The sequence below is a fragment of the Macaca mulatta genome, chromosome 14 (assembly GCF_049350105.2).
Source record: "Macaca mulatta isolate MMU2019108-1 chromosome 14, T2T-MMU8v2.0, whole genome shotgun sequence".
NCBI lineage: Eukaryota > Metazoa > Chordata > Mammalia > Primates > Cercopithecidae > Macaca > Macaca mulatta.
This window is the reverse complement of record NC_133419.1, coordinates 95,597,021-95,615,179: the sequence shown is the minus strand read 5'-3', so window position 1 is coordinate 95,615,179 and position 18,159 is coordinate 95,597,021. Positions and strand designations below refer to the sequence as shown.

The window sequence follows — 18,159 nt, the reverse complement described above, 5'->3', positions numbered from 1 at the left end:
CTCTCCGTGTTCCCTCTTCTACATTTGTCCAGGTGGGGTAATCCTACTTAGCCTCAGAGTCTCTGGTCAAGAGCCACCTCTGCTGTTCCTACAGTAGACCCTTCACACTCTTACTGAGGGTGTTAGCATATGCAACTCTCTCCCCTTTTTGGAATGTAAGCTCCTCCAAGGTCGGAACTGGGTCATATTTATTTTCATCTCCCTAAAACCTTGCAAAGGGTCTAGTATAAAAAGGGATCCAGTGCAATGTTGGCAAGTCAGTCAGTGCATCAACTCCCCATGACCAGGTAAAGAATTTTGTCTCCCTCCCATTCCCCAGGGAAGTCACGTACCTTGTGGAGCTTGTCGGCATTGTCATAGTAACCCTGAAGTTCCTGGTGAAGCACCCGGTTCTCCTCTGTTAATATTTCCACCATTTGCTGGGCTCGCTCCACAATCGCAAAGGCATCTGGACCGAGCTGCTGGCTGGGGGAGGCAGCGGGCGGGGGCTGTGGAGCGCCCAGGGCCATCGGGAGTGGAAGCGGCAGGGAGACAGAGTGCAGCGGCCCGCTGGCGGAGGAGGTCTGGGAGGACATGGGGCTGTGCTGCTGCATGGTTGACGGGAACGGAAGTTGGCACGGGCGGCTGCAAGGCAATGGAAGGGAGCAGTTAGAGCCCGGGGAAATGGTGGGAGCAGGAAGGAAGCCCCAACAATACTGGCACTGTTGATGGTTTCCACGGTCAGAAGCCATCAGTGCACTTCCCAGTGGGAGGTATTCACTGTGCTCCCATCTCAATCAGCACCATTCCGGCTATTGGGGAAACAGCAACCAAGACAGACCAGGTCCCTGCTCTCAGACGTTTACATGCTAGGGAGAGAGACAGGCAAGCCACCCAACAAGAAAGCCAAGTATCAAAACTTAACAATTACTCTCCAAAGATAAGGTGGAGTGATGTGGCAGGGAATGACCCCATGGCTACTTCCTACTGAGAGGGCAGAGAAGGAGTCTCTGAGAGGGGTGGTTTGAGATGAAGTCACACTGACAGACAAGAACCAGTGGGTTGGACAGAGCGGGTAAAGAAGTGGGGAAAAGGAGTATTCTAGGTAGGAGATGTCAGCTAGCACAGTGGTCCCCAACCACTGGGCCATGGACCAGTACCCATCTGTGGCCTATTAGGGACTGGGCCACATAGCAGGAGGTGAGAAGCAGGTGAGTGAGCAAAGTTTCATCTGTATTTACAGCCACTCCCCATGGTTCACATTACTGCCTAAGCTCTACCTTCTGTCAGATCAGCAGTGGCATTAGATTCTCATAGGAGCGTGAACCCTATTGTGAATTGTGCATGCAGGAGATCTAGGTTGTTTTTTCCTTATAATAATCTAATGCCTGATAGCCTGTCACTGTTTCCCATCAACCCAGATGGGATGATCTAGTTGCAAGAAAACAAGCTCAGGGCTCCTACTGATTCTACATTATGGTGAGTTGCATAATTATTTCATTATATATGACAATGTAATAATAATAGAAACAAAGTGCACAATAAATGTGATGTGTCTGAATCATCCTAAAACTACTCCAACCTCACGATTGTCTGCGGAAAAACTGTCTTCCACAAAACAGGTCCCTGGTGCCAAAAAGGTTGGAAATGCTGAGCTAGCGCACAGGGCCTGAGGCAGGAATTAGCACTGGCACAAGCAAGAAGTATGAAGCACTGCCAGCAAGTAGCAGTGCAAGATAAGACTAGAGTGATGGGCAGGTGCCATGGCCAGACTTTACCTTGGAGTGTACAGAGGCCAGGGGAGGCGCTGCCTCTCCTGTGGTGTGCACAGAATGCAGTGCATGGTGGCAGGAACACACGTATGGAGTCCAATGAGGCCCAGGTGTGGTCTAGGTGAGAACTGAGGAGAGCTCAGAGTAGTGGCAGAAGAGAAACACTCAGAGATTGGGATTTGTTTTGTATATATCACGGATGGGGAGAAGGGAAGTTGGGAAAATTAAAAATTACTACTGGATTTGGGGCGCTACACAAATTGATAGGGGCACCATTTAATGAAATGAGAAGTCTTGGGGAGAAACTGATTTGTTCTGCTGAGGTGAGGAAGGTCTAGAGCTCAAGAGTCTAATTTTAGCCATGTTAAAAAGAACACATAAGGGTGTCTCTTCATGGCTCAAATACCTGGTATTAGTTCCTATCTTTGAGATCATGAATTTCCATCCCCGTCCGCATTCCTAACAATTCCATCCTAACTATTCAGTTAACCTGCTTCCTAAGAATCACTGTATTTTCTTTCAACCTAAGCCAAGGGCTCCTAACAACATTTAGAAGTATAAAGGGCATGAACCAAAAAGTATCTGAGACAGATCTCAATCAATTTAGAAAGATTATTTTGCAAGGTTAAGAATGTGCCCATGACACAGCCTCAGGAAATTATGACCACATCTGCCCAAGGTGGTCTGGGTACAGCTTGGTTTCAAACACGTTAGGGAGACAGGAGAGACACGAGACGTCAATCAGTATGTGTAAGATGAACATTGGTTTGGTCTGGAAAGGCTGGACAACTCCAAGTAGGGGAAGGGGCTTCTAGGTCATAGGTAGATAAAGAGACAAGTGGTTGCATTATTTTGAGTCTCTGATTAGCTTTTCACTGAATACGCAATTTACATGTGAGAAGAGGATAAAAGAAAAGTCATTTACACCTTAGTCTGGCTTAGTGAAACAACAGGGCAGAGGAACTAATAACATATGCATTTGTCTCAGGTGAGCAGAGGGATGGCTTTGAGTTGTGTCTGTCCTATGTCCACAAGGAATTTCCTTGTGGGCAAATTGTGAGGCAGGTATGTGGCTTTTTTAATCTTTGTAGCTATCTTATTTAAAAATAAAATGTGAGGCAGGTTTGCCTGATGCAGTTCCCAGCTTGACTTTCCCCTTTGGCTTTGTGATTTTGGGGTTCTGAGATTTATTTTGCTTTCACATCTTTCAGAAAAAGCATTTTATAAGAACATGAATGAGCCTCTGGTCTCAGGTTTTATCTGCTCTCTCATGGCTAGGACAGTTTACTCCTAGAAAGGTAGGTGCCAGGTTATTAGGAAAGATCATTTTTAGTAGGTTGTAAAATCTCATATCCTATGAAGAGAAAACAGGATGAGGAAGAGAAAAAAACAAACAAAAAAGATGAAGAAGAATCCTGGAAAATTGATATAGGCCATGTTACTCTGAAGTCCATACATCAATAGGCAGGTATGAAAGTGGTTTATGTATGTAAATAACTTGCTGTTATTTTCTTCTGAAGCTTACATTGTCTAGCTTCAGTTTGCAAGGCTTTAAGAAAGCACAGCTTCATATTCAGGGATTTTAAATCAAGAAAAAAATGGAGGGAAAATAGGACAGGAAAGAAAGAAAGAAAAAAAAAACAATTAAAAACATTACTTTGGAGACGTGTAGCCAGGAAAAATTTTAGAATTCAGTCCAAACTATAGAAAATAATAAAAATGGAAAAACATTAGATAAGACTAGAATCTAATAACAAGTGTAGTCCAGTTTATTTTGAAACATAATTTTTCTCTCTCCAGTCCTCATTTTCATTAAAGATAAATCACAAGACAAATTTATGTGTAAAATAAGTGTTGGTCTTACTATACTTGGCCTGAGTATTTGCATAAAGTCAGCAAAAAAAAAAAAAAAAAAATTGCCATATAGGCTCTTTTCTTTTTAATTGGCTTTACTGGAACTTTATTTCACAAGGAATCTCAGATTAGACTTACATGCTTTGAGCCCAGCCTGTGCCTGCAAATACCTGTATTGGGTGAATTCCTCACCTCAAGGGCCCAAGAAAACAGGGCTCCTGGGTCTGTCAGAAAGTGACATTCTTTACCTACTGCAGGTCAGGAACCTATACAGGGACTGTGTAGACAAAGTATAAGTCCAGCTTTCCCAAAGGGTTTTATTTGGCTCTACAAGTCAACCTCCATTCCTTAAAGCAATCTGGTTATATCTAAAAGCATGCCATTCCAATGAAAGCCCTGGTAAAATAACCAATGTCTCCAATTGTGTCCTATTACAGAGAAAAAGATTCTTATTGAACTTACGCAACTAACTATACTGCTATAAATTAAATACACTTGCAAATAGTTTTCAAATTCTGGAGAAATCAGGTAGAGAGATATATGCTTCAGATTTTGCTCACAGGAGTGTAGCTGACCCAATTATTAAAAGCTATAAATAGCTCAAAGAAAAAGGGTTTTCTGGATGCAGAAACAAAAGAATTAGCAACATTTCAAACAAAATCATAAAAAAATTATTTCAGTCTTTCATTAGTCTATGTAATTAACTCATGTTCTGCTTGATGTTTATGAACACATTAGCTTTCTATGGAAGTCTTGCAAGTTTTTCCTCTATTCTAGTGTCACAGTCTCCAAAGTCATCAGAAACCTGCATTCAAGAACAACTGTCAGAGTCCTATAGCTGACTATAAAAAACACCTTTTGAAAAGAATAAAAGTGAAACAACTAGATGAGGAAAGTCATGGTTAAAGACACAAATGACAAGGAAACTGGATTATTTCTGTGGCATACAATTTTAGATCAGAATCACCATTACTACTAATAACATTTACTAACACATATTAGAATCACAGGAATCTCATACAATTCTGGAACACATACTAATAACACATTTATATAAATATAATCCAAAGAAGGTTAAACCCCATTTCATCTTTGACACTACTTCCTGTATGATTTTATTACATCAAATAAGCTGAATATGTCTCTTTTGGACTTCAAGGGATCTAATATCAAAAGATTAATGAGGACTAAGGTTAAAATTTGATTTTGGAAGTCTGTCAAATATAAAAAGTTTAGAACACTTCATATCACAAAATAGGATCACAAGTTGTTGTAAAATAAGCCAATCATTTAGCCAAAGTGATAACTCAATGATTTAAAAAAAAAAGCAAAAACCTTTACTGAGAGAGATTTAACTTCCCAAACAACAAGCCCTAATAAAGACAGCATGAGGCCAATTAAATGTATCTTTTAAAATTCTGTAAGTAAATTTATTAAATTTTAATTATCTTGACCATAAGATATAATTTCCATAAACCTTTTTATAACTTTTATAACCTTTTATTAAGGAGTGAGTTAATGCTCCAAAAAAATCATGTTCATCTGACACAGGGGCTCATAGGCTGGTCTTGCATCAGTGTCATTTGGTATTAATGGTTAATTTATAGAGAAACTGAACTAATTTTCTCTCTCAACATTGGCCCTTACAATCTCATGCCCACCTCTTCCACAATAGTCTATGGGTCTTGAGGAGTTGGATAGTTTTAATTTCTGGCCCTGTGTCTTACAAACACAGTTTATTTTGGTTGGCATCTTCTACCGGATCTGAAGATGAGGTTTTAACTGCTGTCAGGGTTTAAGACTGAAGAGGACTTGGTGTCCTGTTTAGACCCAGAAGTCAAAGCTCTGTAACTTAATGACACAAGGACTTTAAAAGCAAAATACAGAGAGTTATATGAATGTGATAACTTTAACTTGAAAAAGTTTTTAATCTCAGTTTTTTCTAAGCAAACCAAAACTTAATAACAATGGTATAGGAATTATTTCAATAAAACATAAAATGTGTTTGTTAGGCCAGTTACAAAACGACAAAAGAAAAGATCTTCTGCAGTGCCACTGCTATTCCCTGTGGGGTGTCCATTTAATATCAATAACCTGAAAGTCAAACTAATAAAAAGGGTATTTCAATTAGACATAGAAAGAGTGTTTCTTAGGTAACAAGTGAAAAATTTTAGATTCAGAGAACCATCTAAAGCGAAGAGCACAGACTGATACACTGGAGAAGACATTTCCTTTAGGCCTTTAGGATAAAACATTTTTAGCATGAGGCCACAACAAACAAACAGCACCTGAGGAATAAAACTTACGGAAGCCAAAAGTGAGTTCAAGGAGATATTTAACTATTTCAGGGCTTTTAAAAGGGGAGAGAAAGCTGAAACAGCAAGACACAATAAAAGTTAAACTTTGGGTTAAAAAAAGTAAAATGTTTTGTAATTTTGTTAAGGGTAAATCAGTACCTTAAGAAAGTTTCATTGTACTACCCAATTCTTTAGTGCATAAGTGTTTTCTTAAAATATCAAAATGCAATCTCTAGAAAGATCATTATAAATAATTTCTCTTTAATTACAGACAACTTGATCATATAAAGTTTTTCTTCCCCCATAAAACTTTATTTTTACAAATCTTATTATGACTTACACAGACTATTCATGGCATACTTGGACTTTCTGGTGTATCCTGAACATCCTTCTTTCTTAACCAGTCATTTTATTCCAGGATAAAAATTTACCATATAAGATTCTTTCTCATATAAAATTATTTTCCTTTTTAACCTTTCTTGCCAAAAATACCTTTTTATATTTATAATTTTTTTTACAATGCTTTTATATACTGGTTACCATTACCTTGTTTTATCAATAACTTTTAAATAAACTTTGAATTAGACAAAAATTATTTTCCTTTAAATAAGAACACATTTCTTTTTTAGAAAAACATTTTTCTATAATTTATTTAAAAATCAGAAATGACTCAGACATTCAATGAATATGTATTATTTAACTTTAGATTTTAAATTATATGATAAGTTTATTTGTAGGCATTTATTCCACTACATTTATCTAATTAATTGTTTTTTCACCCAGATTACTTATTAAAACTGTGATAGTTATTGTTAAAAATGTTAACCATTTTGTAACCAGTGGAGTTCAGGTTTTCCTAAGAACCTTAACATTAGATAATTTTTGTTTGTTTTTGCCAGTAACTCAGGATTTAGCTGTTTTCATTTACTGGACAATATTGAATTCCTTATTTATCAAATTTTACATAAAGATAATTTTCCTTTGTGTTACATTCATAACTTTATAGCCCTCATGCCAAATTTTTACATCTAGCAGAGATAAATATTAAGCCACTTTACCAATGAATCTAAACAATAATGTATGTTGACAATTCTGAAGCCATTTCTAATTACATTTCACAAATACTTTTAAAACTAGCTTATTTATTAAAAATTTACTTAAGTTTACTCACAAACTTGAAAAAACATTTGGCTCAAAGTCTATTTTTTTCTGATAAAGTGTTTGATTTAAGCACTTTTTCCTTTAAGCCAATTAATTAGAGCTTTTATGTATTTTTAGTAGTGAAACATATACATGACACAAATACACAGATATATTACACACGTAGATAGAAATAGATCTTATAGATTCATAACAACTTTTTTCCTACTATTTTAGACTTCCAATTTCTTGATAACCTGTTTTATTACTCCAGGCAGATGTCAGCTATATAGCACTAAATTTGCATCTTAAAGGACCAACTCTTAGGTGAAAAATCAGATAGTGAAATTTATATTATCTCAAGGTACAGAGAGAAAGAGTCTGGTGGTACTGCAGGGAGATTAAAAATGGATGCCAAGTCAAACATAAAATTATAGAAATCTATCATAGAATTGTATAAGGAAACCAGTTTTATTTAGATAGGTAGTTCTAAATTTAGTCTGTCTTTTAACTGGATCTGTGAACTCTGGGCAGAGCCCACACTGAATCCTGGGTCTCCAAAAAGAGAACTAGTATAGGGCTAGACCATGTGACACTTTCACAGTGCACTTTTTTTCAAACAAAGACATTTCTCTAGGTGTCTAAACTACACTCTTTCTTACTTTAAACACCCCAGAGTAATCTCTGCTACAATAACTATTTTAGTGCAAAAAAAAAAAAAAAAGAAAAAGAAAAGAAAAGAAATGAGGTAATACACTACCAAAGCAAGCAGTTTAAGATCTGAGACCAACATACCTGTTTACACTCTTGGGGTTCCATAAGGAAAAACAGAGGTTTCTCCCCAAAAGGGAGTCCGGTGCCTTCTCTGTTTTCTTTAAGGAATCCTGGGCTATTAGAAACTATTTCAGTTCCCTTATGCAGCAGAGTGTGGCAAGAGAAAGGAAAGAGAGCAGAAGTAAATGGAGAAAACAGAATTCAGTCAACTGAGAAGAGAAAAAAACGTTTTCTCAAAAAAAAAAAGAAACATCCTAGGAGAGAAAATAAATATAAAAGCTACACACACACACACAGAGACACACACATACATATCTTGGATATTAGCTTTTAATTGACTGCTAACCATTGAGCTACTTAAGAAAAAAAAACTTTTAAATCTCATTACCATACTTTAGCTAAAACAAATTGCTGATATTTCAAAACTAATACAAATGTCAAACCAGAAAGAGCTTGATTTAGGAACTAAACCCAGGCTGTCGTGGTGACAAAAAATTGGGGGCGGAACCTTAGCTACCTTAGCTACTGAACTGCAGAGTGGGGCAACGGCCATTGCTACTCCAGTTTGGCTTGGCTTGTTACGTAAATAAAGGTGCCCTTGTTATGTAAAAAAGTCCCTCAGGTGGTCAAAATCAAAAATCTTTCAGGCCTGTGCTGGAGCCTGTAATCCCAGCACTTTCAAGGCAGGTGCTTTGCTTGAGGTCAGGAGTTCGAGACCACCCTGGCTAACATGGTGAAACCCGTCTCTACAAAAAATACAAAAAAATTAGTCGGACGTGGTGGTGGGTGCCTGTAGTCCCAGCTACTCAGGAGGCTGAGGCAGGAGAATCGCTTGAACCTGGGAGGTGGAGGTTGCAGTGAGCCAAGATTACGCCACTGTACTCCAGCCTGGGCGACAGAGCAAGACTCCATCTCCCAAACCAAAAAAAAAAAGAATTTTTTTTTCCTTTTGCTGGCTGTCATTTTCCTTTTCCCATTTTTTTTTTCAGTTGTGGGAATTTAGCCAATTCAGAGGCCTTGTTCACCATAATTTGAAACTCTCCCTTGGATTTGATCAAATCAGACAGAGCTGGTCAAACCCAACAGGAAAAAGATGGAAACAACAACAGAAACAAACAAGCAACAACAACAACAAAACAGTTATGCAAAACAAACAATCTCACAATTTATACAATTACTGAGCACTTTAAAGGTAAGGAGAAATTAAGACCAGCTGGTTGTTAAATTTAGCCAAGACAAAACCCCAATTCAGCTACTTAATCAAGGAATGGGCCTCAGGCTGATGACTGCTCTCTACCATCTAAGAAACAGGAAAAATCTCTAACTTGCCTTCCCTGTTGGAAGCAAGCTAAAACTCCAGAAAGGCATTACCTGCACTCCATCATGTAGAAAAACTTGCCTTCCTTGTTGGAAGAAAGCAAGACTCCAGAAAAGGAGCTGTACAGCAAAATAAACTTTGTATCTCGATCACATTGGGGAGATCAGGGATTCTCTGGAGGGGGAGTTCCCAGGCCTCAGCAAATTGTCCTATTGATCTGAGCCATAAAGGTAGCTTAAGCTGCTACCAAGCACCCGTAGGAGATTTGCCAAAGGACAGAGGAACCACCACTCAGAATCCCTTCAGGTTTCCAACTTGTGAACCCAAAAGTATCTGAGACAGATCTCAATCAATTTAGAAAGTTTACTTTGTCAAGTTTAGGAATGCACCCATGAGGCCGGGCGCGGTGGCTCAAGCCTGTAATCCCAGCACTTTGGGAGGCCGAGATGGGCGGATCACGAGGTCAGGAGATCGAGACTATCCTGGCTAACCCGGTGAAACCCCGTCTCTACTAAAAAATACAAAAAACTAGCCGGGCGAGGCGGCGGGCGCCTGTAGTCCCAGCTACTCGGGAGGCTGAGGCAGGAGAATGGCGTAAACCCGGGGGGCGGAGCTTGCAGTGAGCTGAGATCCAGCCACTGCACTCCCGCCTGGGCGACAGACAGAGTGAGACTCCGTCTCAAAAAAAAAAAAAAAAAAAAAAAAAAAGAATGCACCCATGACACAGCCAATGAATGTAAGATGTATATTGGTTGGTTCAGAAGGGCAGGACAACTTGAAGTGGGGGAGGGGGCTTCCAGGTTATAGGTAGATAAGGGACAACCTGTTGCATTATTTTGAGTCTCTGATTAGCTTTCAACTGAATACACAATTTACATGTGACAGGAGGATAAAAGAAGAGTCACTTATGCCTTAGTCTGGCTTAGTGAAACAATAGGGCAGAGAAAGAATCACATGCATTTGTCAGGTAAACAGAGGGATGATTTTTGAGTTGTGTCTGTCCTTTGTTCATAAGGAATTTCCTTGTGGGCAAATTGTGAGGAAAGTAAATAGTTTTTTGTTTGTGTTGTTTTATCTTTGTAGCTATCTTAAGAATAAAATAGGAGACAGGTTTGTCTGATACAGTTCCCAGCTCAACTTTTCCCTTTGGCTGAGTGATTTTGGGGTCCCGAGATTTATTTGCCATTCACAAAAGCAAACAAAGTCTTGATGTGTAGTTCTCCAATCACAGCTGTCTCTCTTCTGCAGAGATTTGGGAAACTCATTTTCCTCTTAATCTCAACCACTGGGTCGCAATCAGGGAACTGCAGGTTAGATACTAAGCATTAGCATGAAACCCCAAATCATCCACATTCCGTATCAAAGGGCTGAGTCAGTCCTCTGAAGAGCCAGCTGCTTCTAACCAGTAACAGTGACATGTGCGACCTTCCATAACTTGTAGCCATCCACAGCCAAAGCACTCAGAGCTACCCCCATTCTCCACAGGAGGTCACCTAGCCTTATATTTTCCTTTTAAGTATATTTGCTGAAATGTTAGCGAGCCTGTCAGCCTCTGTATCTCTCATTTTGTAAGTATTTCTCATAGCCAGGTTTCCTCTGAATGCAACTCCTAACAGCTAAATGTCAAACTCTAGAAGACAATTTGACAAGGATCACTTCAGCCTTCCCTACATGGATACGCAGACCTTCACATAAATTGCCTCGGAATAAGTCCAACAGATCCTAACAGAGTAGTTAGCCTCAGGCCTTGCTTGGTAACTAAACTCAAGACACTCCATCTGGGCTCAGGATGTATTTCCCAGCTGGATTTCCTTAGGCCTTCAATTTAGCAGCCCTTCCATTTCATGTTGAAATAACTGGGATCAAAGTTCCCCAGGCAAGGTAAAGAACTGGAGAGCTCAATGCAATTCTTTATTCCATAAGTGACTTCACCTTGCAATCATCCGCAGTTTTCAGAAAGGAATGTTATCAGTGGGGACACCTAAATCATCCCTCCTCTCTCTCGCTACACACCCACTGCATAACCTGCCATCTCTTTAGACACAAAGCGTTTCTGCATCTTGGTGAATTTGTGCCCCTTCCACGCTGAAGTGTGTGTGAATATACACGTCGTCTCATATGTACAAAGAGGTCCAACTCCACCACAAGAGTGAAATTCACAATGCCCCACTTTCACCTCAGGTCACAGGAGCTTCGATCAGGAATGGACACAAAACACCACACATCTGTCACTGAGTCAGTGCTTCCTGCAGGCTGGCTAAATCCTACAATAATACATTTTTCAGGGAAAGAGGTTATCTTGGTAAGAGTCAAAATACCACAAATACACCACTGCTTTCAAATGAAAGGGCAGAAACCCATTCTCACCTCCTGAGTATTCCCCTTCACACTTCACTTAATGTGAAGAAGAAACGCAGCTGTCTCCTGCAGGCTGAGGTGGGCACAGATGAGTCTACAACTCCCTCCCCTCCTACTCAGGTAGCTTCGGGTGGGGCTTCCATCTTTTAGCATTTAACTCTGGGATTTGGAAGTCACTTATGGTCAACTGGGAGCTTATCTTCTCCATCATCTTTTTATGTCATGTAGCGATTACAAGGAAAACCAAGGAGAGAGGCCGAAATCAGGCGATAGTGCTTTCTTGATGCCAGCATACGTCGTCAGTGATGGTGACTAGTTACCTGAATGACAGTGCAGAAAAGGCAGGTTTGCCAAGCTTAAGGGACAGAAAAGAATGGGCTTTTTCAAAATGGGAAGTTTTCTATCAAACAGAGAGCACTGGCCTCACAAATAACTCAGTTACACATTCATGCTAATAAATACCACATTAGGATGGACAAAGTGCAAGCAAGACAGAAACTTCTATTCCTTGGCTCCACTGCTCAGCCAGCTGGGGTGAGTGAGCTCAAGGTTCTGTATAAGCAGATCTGAGCTTAGTGCAAATGAGGGAGAAAGAGTATCAGGAGGGAACAGGACAATTTCACAGAAAATTATACCAGTGCTATGAAACAGCCCATCCTCGGCTTGCAAAGATAATGTTATTGATGGGCCCCTATCAGGATAAACACGTCCTAGTAATGGGGACACAAAGAAAAGGGGAAAAGAGGCTGGGCGCGGTGGCTCACGCCTGTAATCCCAGCACTTTGGGAGGCCGAGGCGGGCGGATCACAAGGTCAAGAGATCGAGACTACAGTGAAACCCCGTCTCTACTAAAAATACAAAAAACTAGTCAGGCACCGTGGCGGGCGCCTGTAGTCCCAGCTAGTCGGGAGGCTGAGGCAGGAGAATGGCGTGAACCCGGGAGGCGGAGCTTGCAGTGAGCCGAGATTGTGCCACTGCACTCCAGCCTGGGCAATAGAGCGAGACTCCGTCTCAAAAAAAGAAAAGGGGAAAAGAAAGGATGGGAGCCCACACTTATTGATAAACTACTTGTGACTAGAACTCCATGCTCTAATTGTCTATTTGTGAGCCTGTTTCCCTATTAGATTGTGAAATCAGAGAGGAAGCTTACTAGACATCCTGTGTCTCCGTTTCATGGGACTACAATGCCACTTATACAGTTGTTAGAGTCTGATACACAGTAAGCACTGCACAAATGTTAGATGTTCTTACCATGATTATAATTATTATCATTGTATCCCACAGCCCCTAATACAGAGTCTAACACTGGACATTCATGAGAAGCCTGGTAAATTTTTTCTATGATGGCAAACATTTATTGAACAGTTTTTGCAATCCAGCCACCAGGGTATCCACTGCTACATGCATCATTGCATTTTGACCTTTATAGAACAGATATCATTGTCAGCTTATTCAAAAGAAGAAAACAACACACAGGATGGTAACCTGCAAAATATAGAAACAGATAAAGATGACACAGGCATAAACAAGATTCAGGCCTGAGCTTTCCAATTCCAGAGTCCCTGCAGTGAACTACTTCTCTACACTGGTGAATGCAAAAGGGAAGGCAGCCATCCTCTGGACCTGTGCTCCTGAGTTCTTAACGCTCACCTGCGGCCCAATCTGAGCCATCATTGTGTCCACGCTCTACACCCTAAATGGGTAACCTCAGATAAGCAGGAGGGCTAGCAGCCTGCCTCTGAGTTGTTTTCTCAAACTGGAACTTACATTCAACATTATTATCTGCTCTCAGGCTAATATCTTGCCTACAAAGAGGATTCAACTAGCATTTATTGAAGGTCTGTGCTATTTCCTAGGCACTACATTCCATCATCTTGCTTAATTCTCACAGAAATGAGACAGACACCACTGCCCCTATTTTCATGAGAAAACCCAGGTTCAGGAGGTCAAACAACAGCTCTTTCTCCTTTCTCTAGGAACCACATGAGCTTTGGAACACACAGGAAGTGACTGTTTTTCCCTCTGCTACCAAACTGACTGACTATTTAAATATGTCTGAGCAGGGCTGCAAGTGCCTCTTCTCCCAAGTCCACAGTTATATATGAAAAACCGAAATCATATGAATTTAAAAGCTATGTGTAAGAGACAAAATATAGCCTCCTAGGCTGGTCCTCCATTGTCAATGATCTGGGCTAAGCTTGTCCAATGCGAGTCACATGCAGCCCAGGACGCCTTTGAATGCAGCCCAACACAAACTCGTAAACTTTTTAAAAACACGATGAGACTTTTCTGCGATTTTTTTTTAAGCTCGTCGGCTATTGTTAGTGTTAGTGTATTTTATGTATGGCCCAAGACAATTCTTTTTCTCCCAGTGTGGCCCAAGGAAGCCAAAAGACTGAACACCCCTGATCTGGGCCATGCTGTATACAGCCCAACTCCCAGAATTTGTATCCATTTCTTTCCTCTGAATTTACAACTCTGCCTGAGTCACCCTCACTGGCTTTATGTCATGTTACTGGTTCTCTTAAATTTCTATTTAAAATAATACCACTGAATATTTTATATATATGTATCTTTTCTCCCTTATCATTAACATGCAAGTTTTCTAAAGACAGACAATTATGACTTACACTGAGTTGGCACCCAATAAACTTTTATCAATTGATTTAGTCCTGAAGCTTAAGAGTAAGTTAGATCATATCTGCTTGATGGGTTTTCAAATAAATAGATAAACCTTCAACACTATATTAAGGGAGAGCTCTCTGGCATTTAGATTTGTTCTGGATATTATAAGTGGACTCTGGAATCATAAAGTTGCCAATATGATAGCATAGCTTGGTGCCACTGCCCTTCTTCTCATGAATTTGAGGTCACAGAAGGCAGCTCAAACTGGAGCAATGACATATTCGGATTGAGAAAACAAGGTCATCAGTAACATCTGATCAACCGTCCATTTGCTCCTCTGCATACAACAAGCCTTCATAAAAAAAACTCACGTTTTTACATTATGCTTGCAAATAAATGTGCCTTGAATAAATAGCACTTTACATCACTGTGTTCTTTAATTCTCACAAACATTCACCCAGCATTCACTGCTCTCATTCCATATATGGTATTATCCTATTTTATGAGCATCCAAATCAAGGCTCAGAGGATTCACATGACAAACCACAGAACTCACAGTCTGTACAAGGCAAATAATGGGCCTAGAGCCCACCATATTCCCACCTCATCAGGGTACCCCACCATGTGGGTACAGGAGTGCACTGTTCCTTAATACAGGGTCTCTTTCTTTTATGCTAGGATTGCCCTTCTTTAGCCTTGTAATCATGGACAAGTTTTAACCTCTTCTTCGCCATTAAATGGTGATAATAGTACCTACTTCACAGAGTTATTGTGAGAATGAAATGAGATGATGTGCTTAGTGTCTCTCTTTAGGAAAGCACTTCATAATGGTTAGCTTCTGTTATCATCACACACTGCTAATGGATGACAGAAGACAGGCAAGAAGCACCACCCTTGGATTGCCCTTCCTCTTCGAAGACCATGAGCTAAGAATCACAGTCCCTGTCCCTACAGCCTGTGTGAGGAATCACGGCATGATCCAGCACCACAGAACGCAATGCCATGCACAACCAGAGCATGGTCTGGACTGATGTCGGTGCATGTCAGTACACGCTCTCAGACACAGATTCTCATTCCTTCTAGTCCTACACTGTCCAGACGGTGGCCACTAGCCACTAGGCTATTGGGCACTTGAAATGTGGATAGTTTGAACTGAGATGTGCTCTAAGGGTAAAACAGACATCAGAACTTTAAGACTTAGGGCCAGGCACAGTGGCTCATTCCGTAATCCCAACACTTTGGGAGGCCGAGGTGGGTGGATCACTTGAGGTCATGAGTTCGAGACCAGCCTGGCCAACATGGTAAAACCTCATCTCTACTAAAAAATACAAAAATTAGCCAAGCGTGGTGGCACGTGCCTGTAGTCCCAGCTACTTGGGAGGCTGAGACAGGAGAATCACTTGAACCCAGGAGGCGGAGGTGGCAGTGAGCCGAGATGGAGCCACTGCACTCCAGCCTGGGCGACAAAGTGACTCCATCTCAAAAAAAAAAAGAATTTGGAGACTTAGTAGAAAAGGAAAATACCTGAGAGTTTTTAATATTGATTACCTATTAAAATGACAGTATTTTGGATATAATGGGTTAACTAAATTTTTTTAATGTTTCTAAATGAGTTAACTAAACTATGCTTTAAAATTAATTTCATTTGTCTCTTTCAAACTTCTTAAGATGTCACTGCTAGAGAATGTTTAATGAGATATGTGGTTCACGTTACATTTCTATTGAACAGTGAGTGCTGCTCTAGACCATTGTGCATGTACCCCAGAAGGCCTGGTTCTGGAGAGCCAGTTCCAGATTTCAGTGAGCATCAGAGCAACTCATGCAACAGACTAGCTGTTCCCACTCTGTGGTCTCCAGATCCTCAAGCATGAATGGTGATAAGCAAGCCAAACTCAATGTATTAAACTCTATGTTCATCTATAATTAGGCCATCAGGCTAATATGTAATAAAACACAGCTTGTTTGACAAAAATTTTGCAAAACATGGCAGGAAAAGAAAAAAAATCAATGGGTAAACAGACAAAGGATGTAGTAAAGTAATTCATAAAGAGAAAATGCAGGGTCTAAGTACACATTTTCCTATGCAAAATTAATAGAGAAATTAAAATCAAAACATTTCTCAGTTTATCAATATTAACAAATTTCTCAAGATATAATACATATTAGGCTTTTGCCTTTGTAAAAAATAATCCCAAGAAAAAAGACTGCAAGGAACTATTACAAAAGGAAAAAAAGACCAGAAGGAGCTATTACTACAAGTAATGGGACTACAGATTTTTCTTCTACTCTTGATACTTTTCTGTTCTTTACACATTTTCTACAATGAACATGTATGGCTACTTAAAAAAATTTTATTATCTAAATAATACATGTACATTATATATAGAAAAATTAGAAAACATAGATAACCCAAAAACTCAGCATTATTATTTTAATAATCAGAAAAATGTAAACAAAATGAAATTTAAATGAGGTTAAATAATATAGGGCTTCTTGGCTGTGAAGAGGTTCAAATTTGAATTCTGTTGACTCAATAAAAATACTTCTTATTTATATACAGCTTTGCAACTTACAGTATTTTCCTATAATTTTCTGGTCCTTGAAGCAACATAGTGAACAGAGGATTTAACAGTGGTATCTCTGGATAATAAGACTGAGGCAATTTCTATTTTCTTTCTTTTGGGGGGTGGAATGGAAGTTATCTGTATTTCTAAATTTTGTGCAATGAATATGTTTTATTTATCTAAGGAAGAAAATCAGTTATTATGGCAAAAACCACAATTACTTTTGCACCAACATAATAGCTTTAGGGAAAAAAATCAGCTGTAACATTTAGCAGATAAGGAAACTGAGGCTCTAAAACTTACGCAATTTGCTACCAGAAGGAAGAGCCAGAACCCAAACCCCCTGAAATTTTTTTTTTTTTTTTTTTGCAAACTCATGGAACTCCCCACCTGGGCCCCTTTGATCATGTAGACACCTTAAATCTCATAACTGTTCAAATGAAGACTCTACTCTTGGGTAAACTAAGATCAGAATCATTGCTATCCAGGGTGGCTACAGATAACCCTCCTGTTTAGAGAAGTCACTCATTTAATGCATTACAGTTGGAATTGTTAGGTTTCCTGAGAAAGTAACCTGAACTTGACCTTGGCTTCTTGAAATACCCAGGCTGCAGAGCCGTTTGTCAGGACACACAGGGCATTTTATTTTGTTCATCCAGCCATAATTCAGCTTAAATACTGGAGAAACTCCTGAGTTCCCATGCTGGTATTCAAAATACATGTTTAGCTGGTGGAATTTAAATAAGGCTCTATGGCCTCATTTTCGTTAAGGGCAATGCATCGTTTTTAATCCAACAGCCCTGGGTCTGGCTTACCTTTTCATCCCACAAAGCAATTCATTTTCATGATTGCATAAACTGCAAATCATAATTCCCCATTTTGGAAACATACACTTACTCCCAAAATTCTCCTCCCTCCTCCAGCCATGTCCAACACAAAGTAAGACAGGACCACCAAACCTTCTTTCTTGTAATACAGCACATTCCAAACACAGAGCCCACTAGGAGTAAGGCCTGTGATTTAGCAAATATCTTCATGCTTGTTCGTGTTTAGACTGGACTCGCTGCACTGCTGAGCTGACAGGGTTCCCTGAGGATAGGCGTTATCTTTAATTTGCCAAATGTACCCTTGGGCTGCCCCCACTTTACTTGTCCCTCCTCCCTGCACTGTCAGTGGGCATGTACCCAGAGAATGTCAGTGCCTCTGACTCTATCTTCAATAAAACCAAATCAGGTTTTCTGGGGGAAAATGCATAATGCATTTTTTAAAGGAAAATAGTGATTTGGGGACTAGGTCATACCACAGGTTCCCTCACTTAATGTATGACACTGCAAGCCCCCTGCCCTGATGAGAAAGAAGGTGGTGGTGATGGCTGTCCTGTGACAAGGCAAGAAGCCTGCTCTACGATAGGAAATCCACAGCTCCTCTGGCTTTGACATCATCTTATATTTTAATCAACCTAGGATAGGAGGGCTGGG

The 18,159-nt window shown here is 39.9% G+C and overlaps 1 protein-coding gene across 10 annotated transcripts in view; it reads right to left on the bottom strand.

The window, feature by feature from the left end:
- AMOTL1 (angiomotin like 1) overlaps nucleotides 1–18,159 on the bottom strand; it is a 173,964-nt gene that overhangs the window by 54,802 nt on the left and 101,003 nt on the right. For all 10 annotated transcript variants that reach the window (XM_028833914.2, XM_015115492.3, XM_077964218.1 and 7 more), the window contains one exon: nucleotides 333–624. In XM_028833914.2, coding sequence (XP_028689747.2) covers nucleotides 333–624 — 292 coding nt within the window. The remainder of the gene's footprint in view (nucleotides 1–332; nucleotides 625–18,159) is intronic.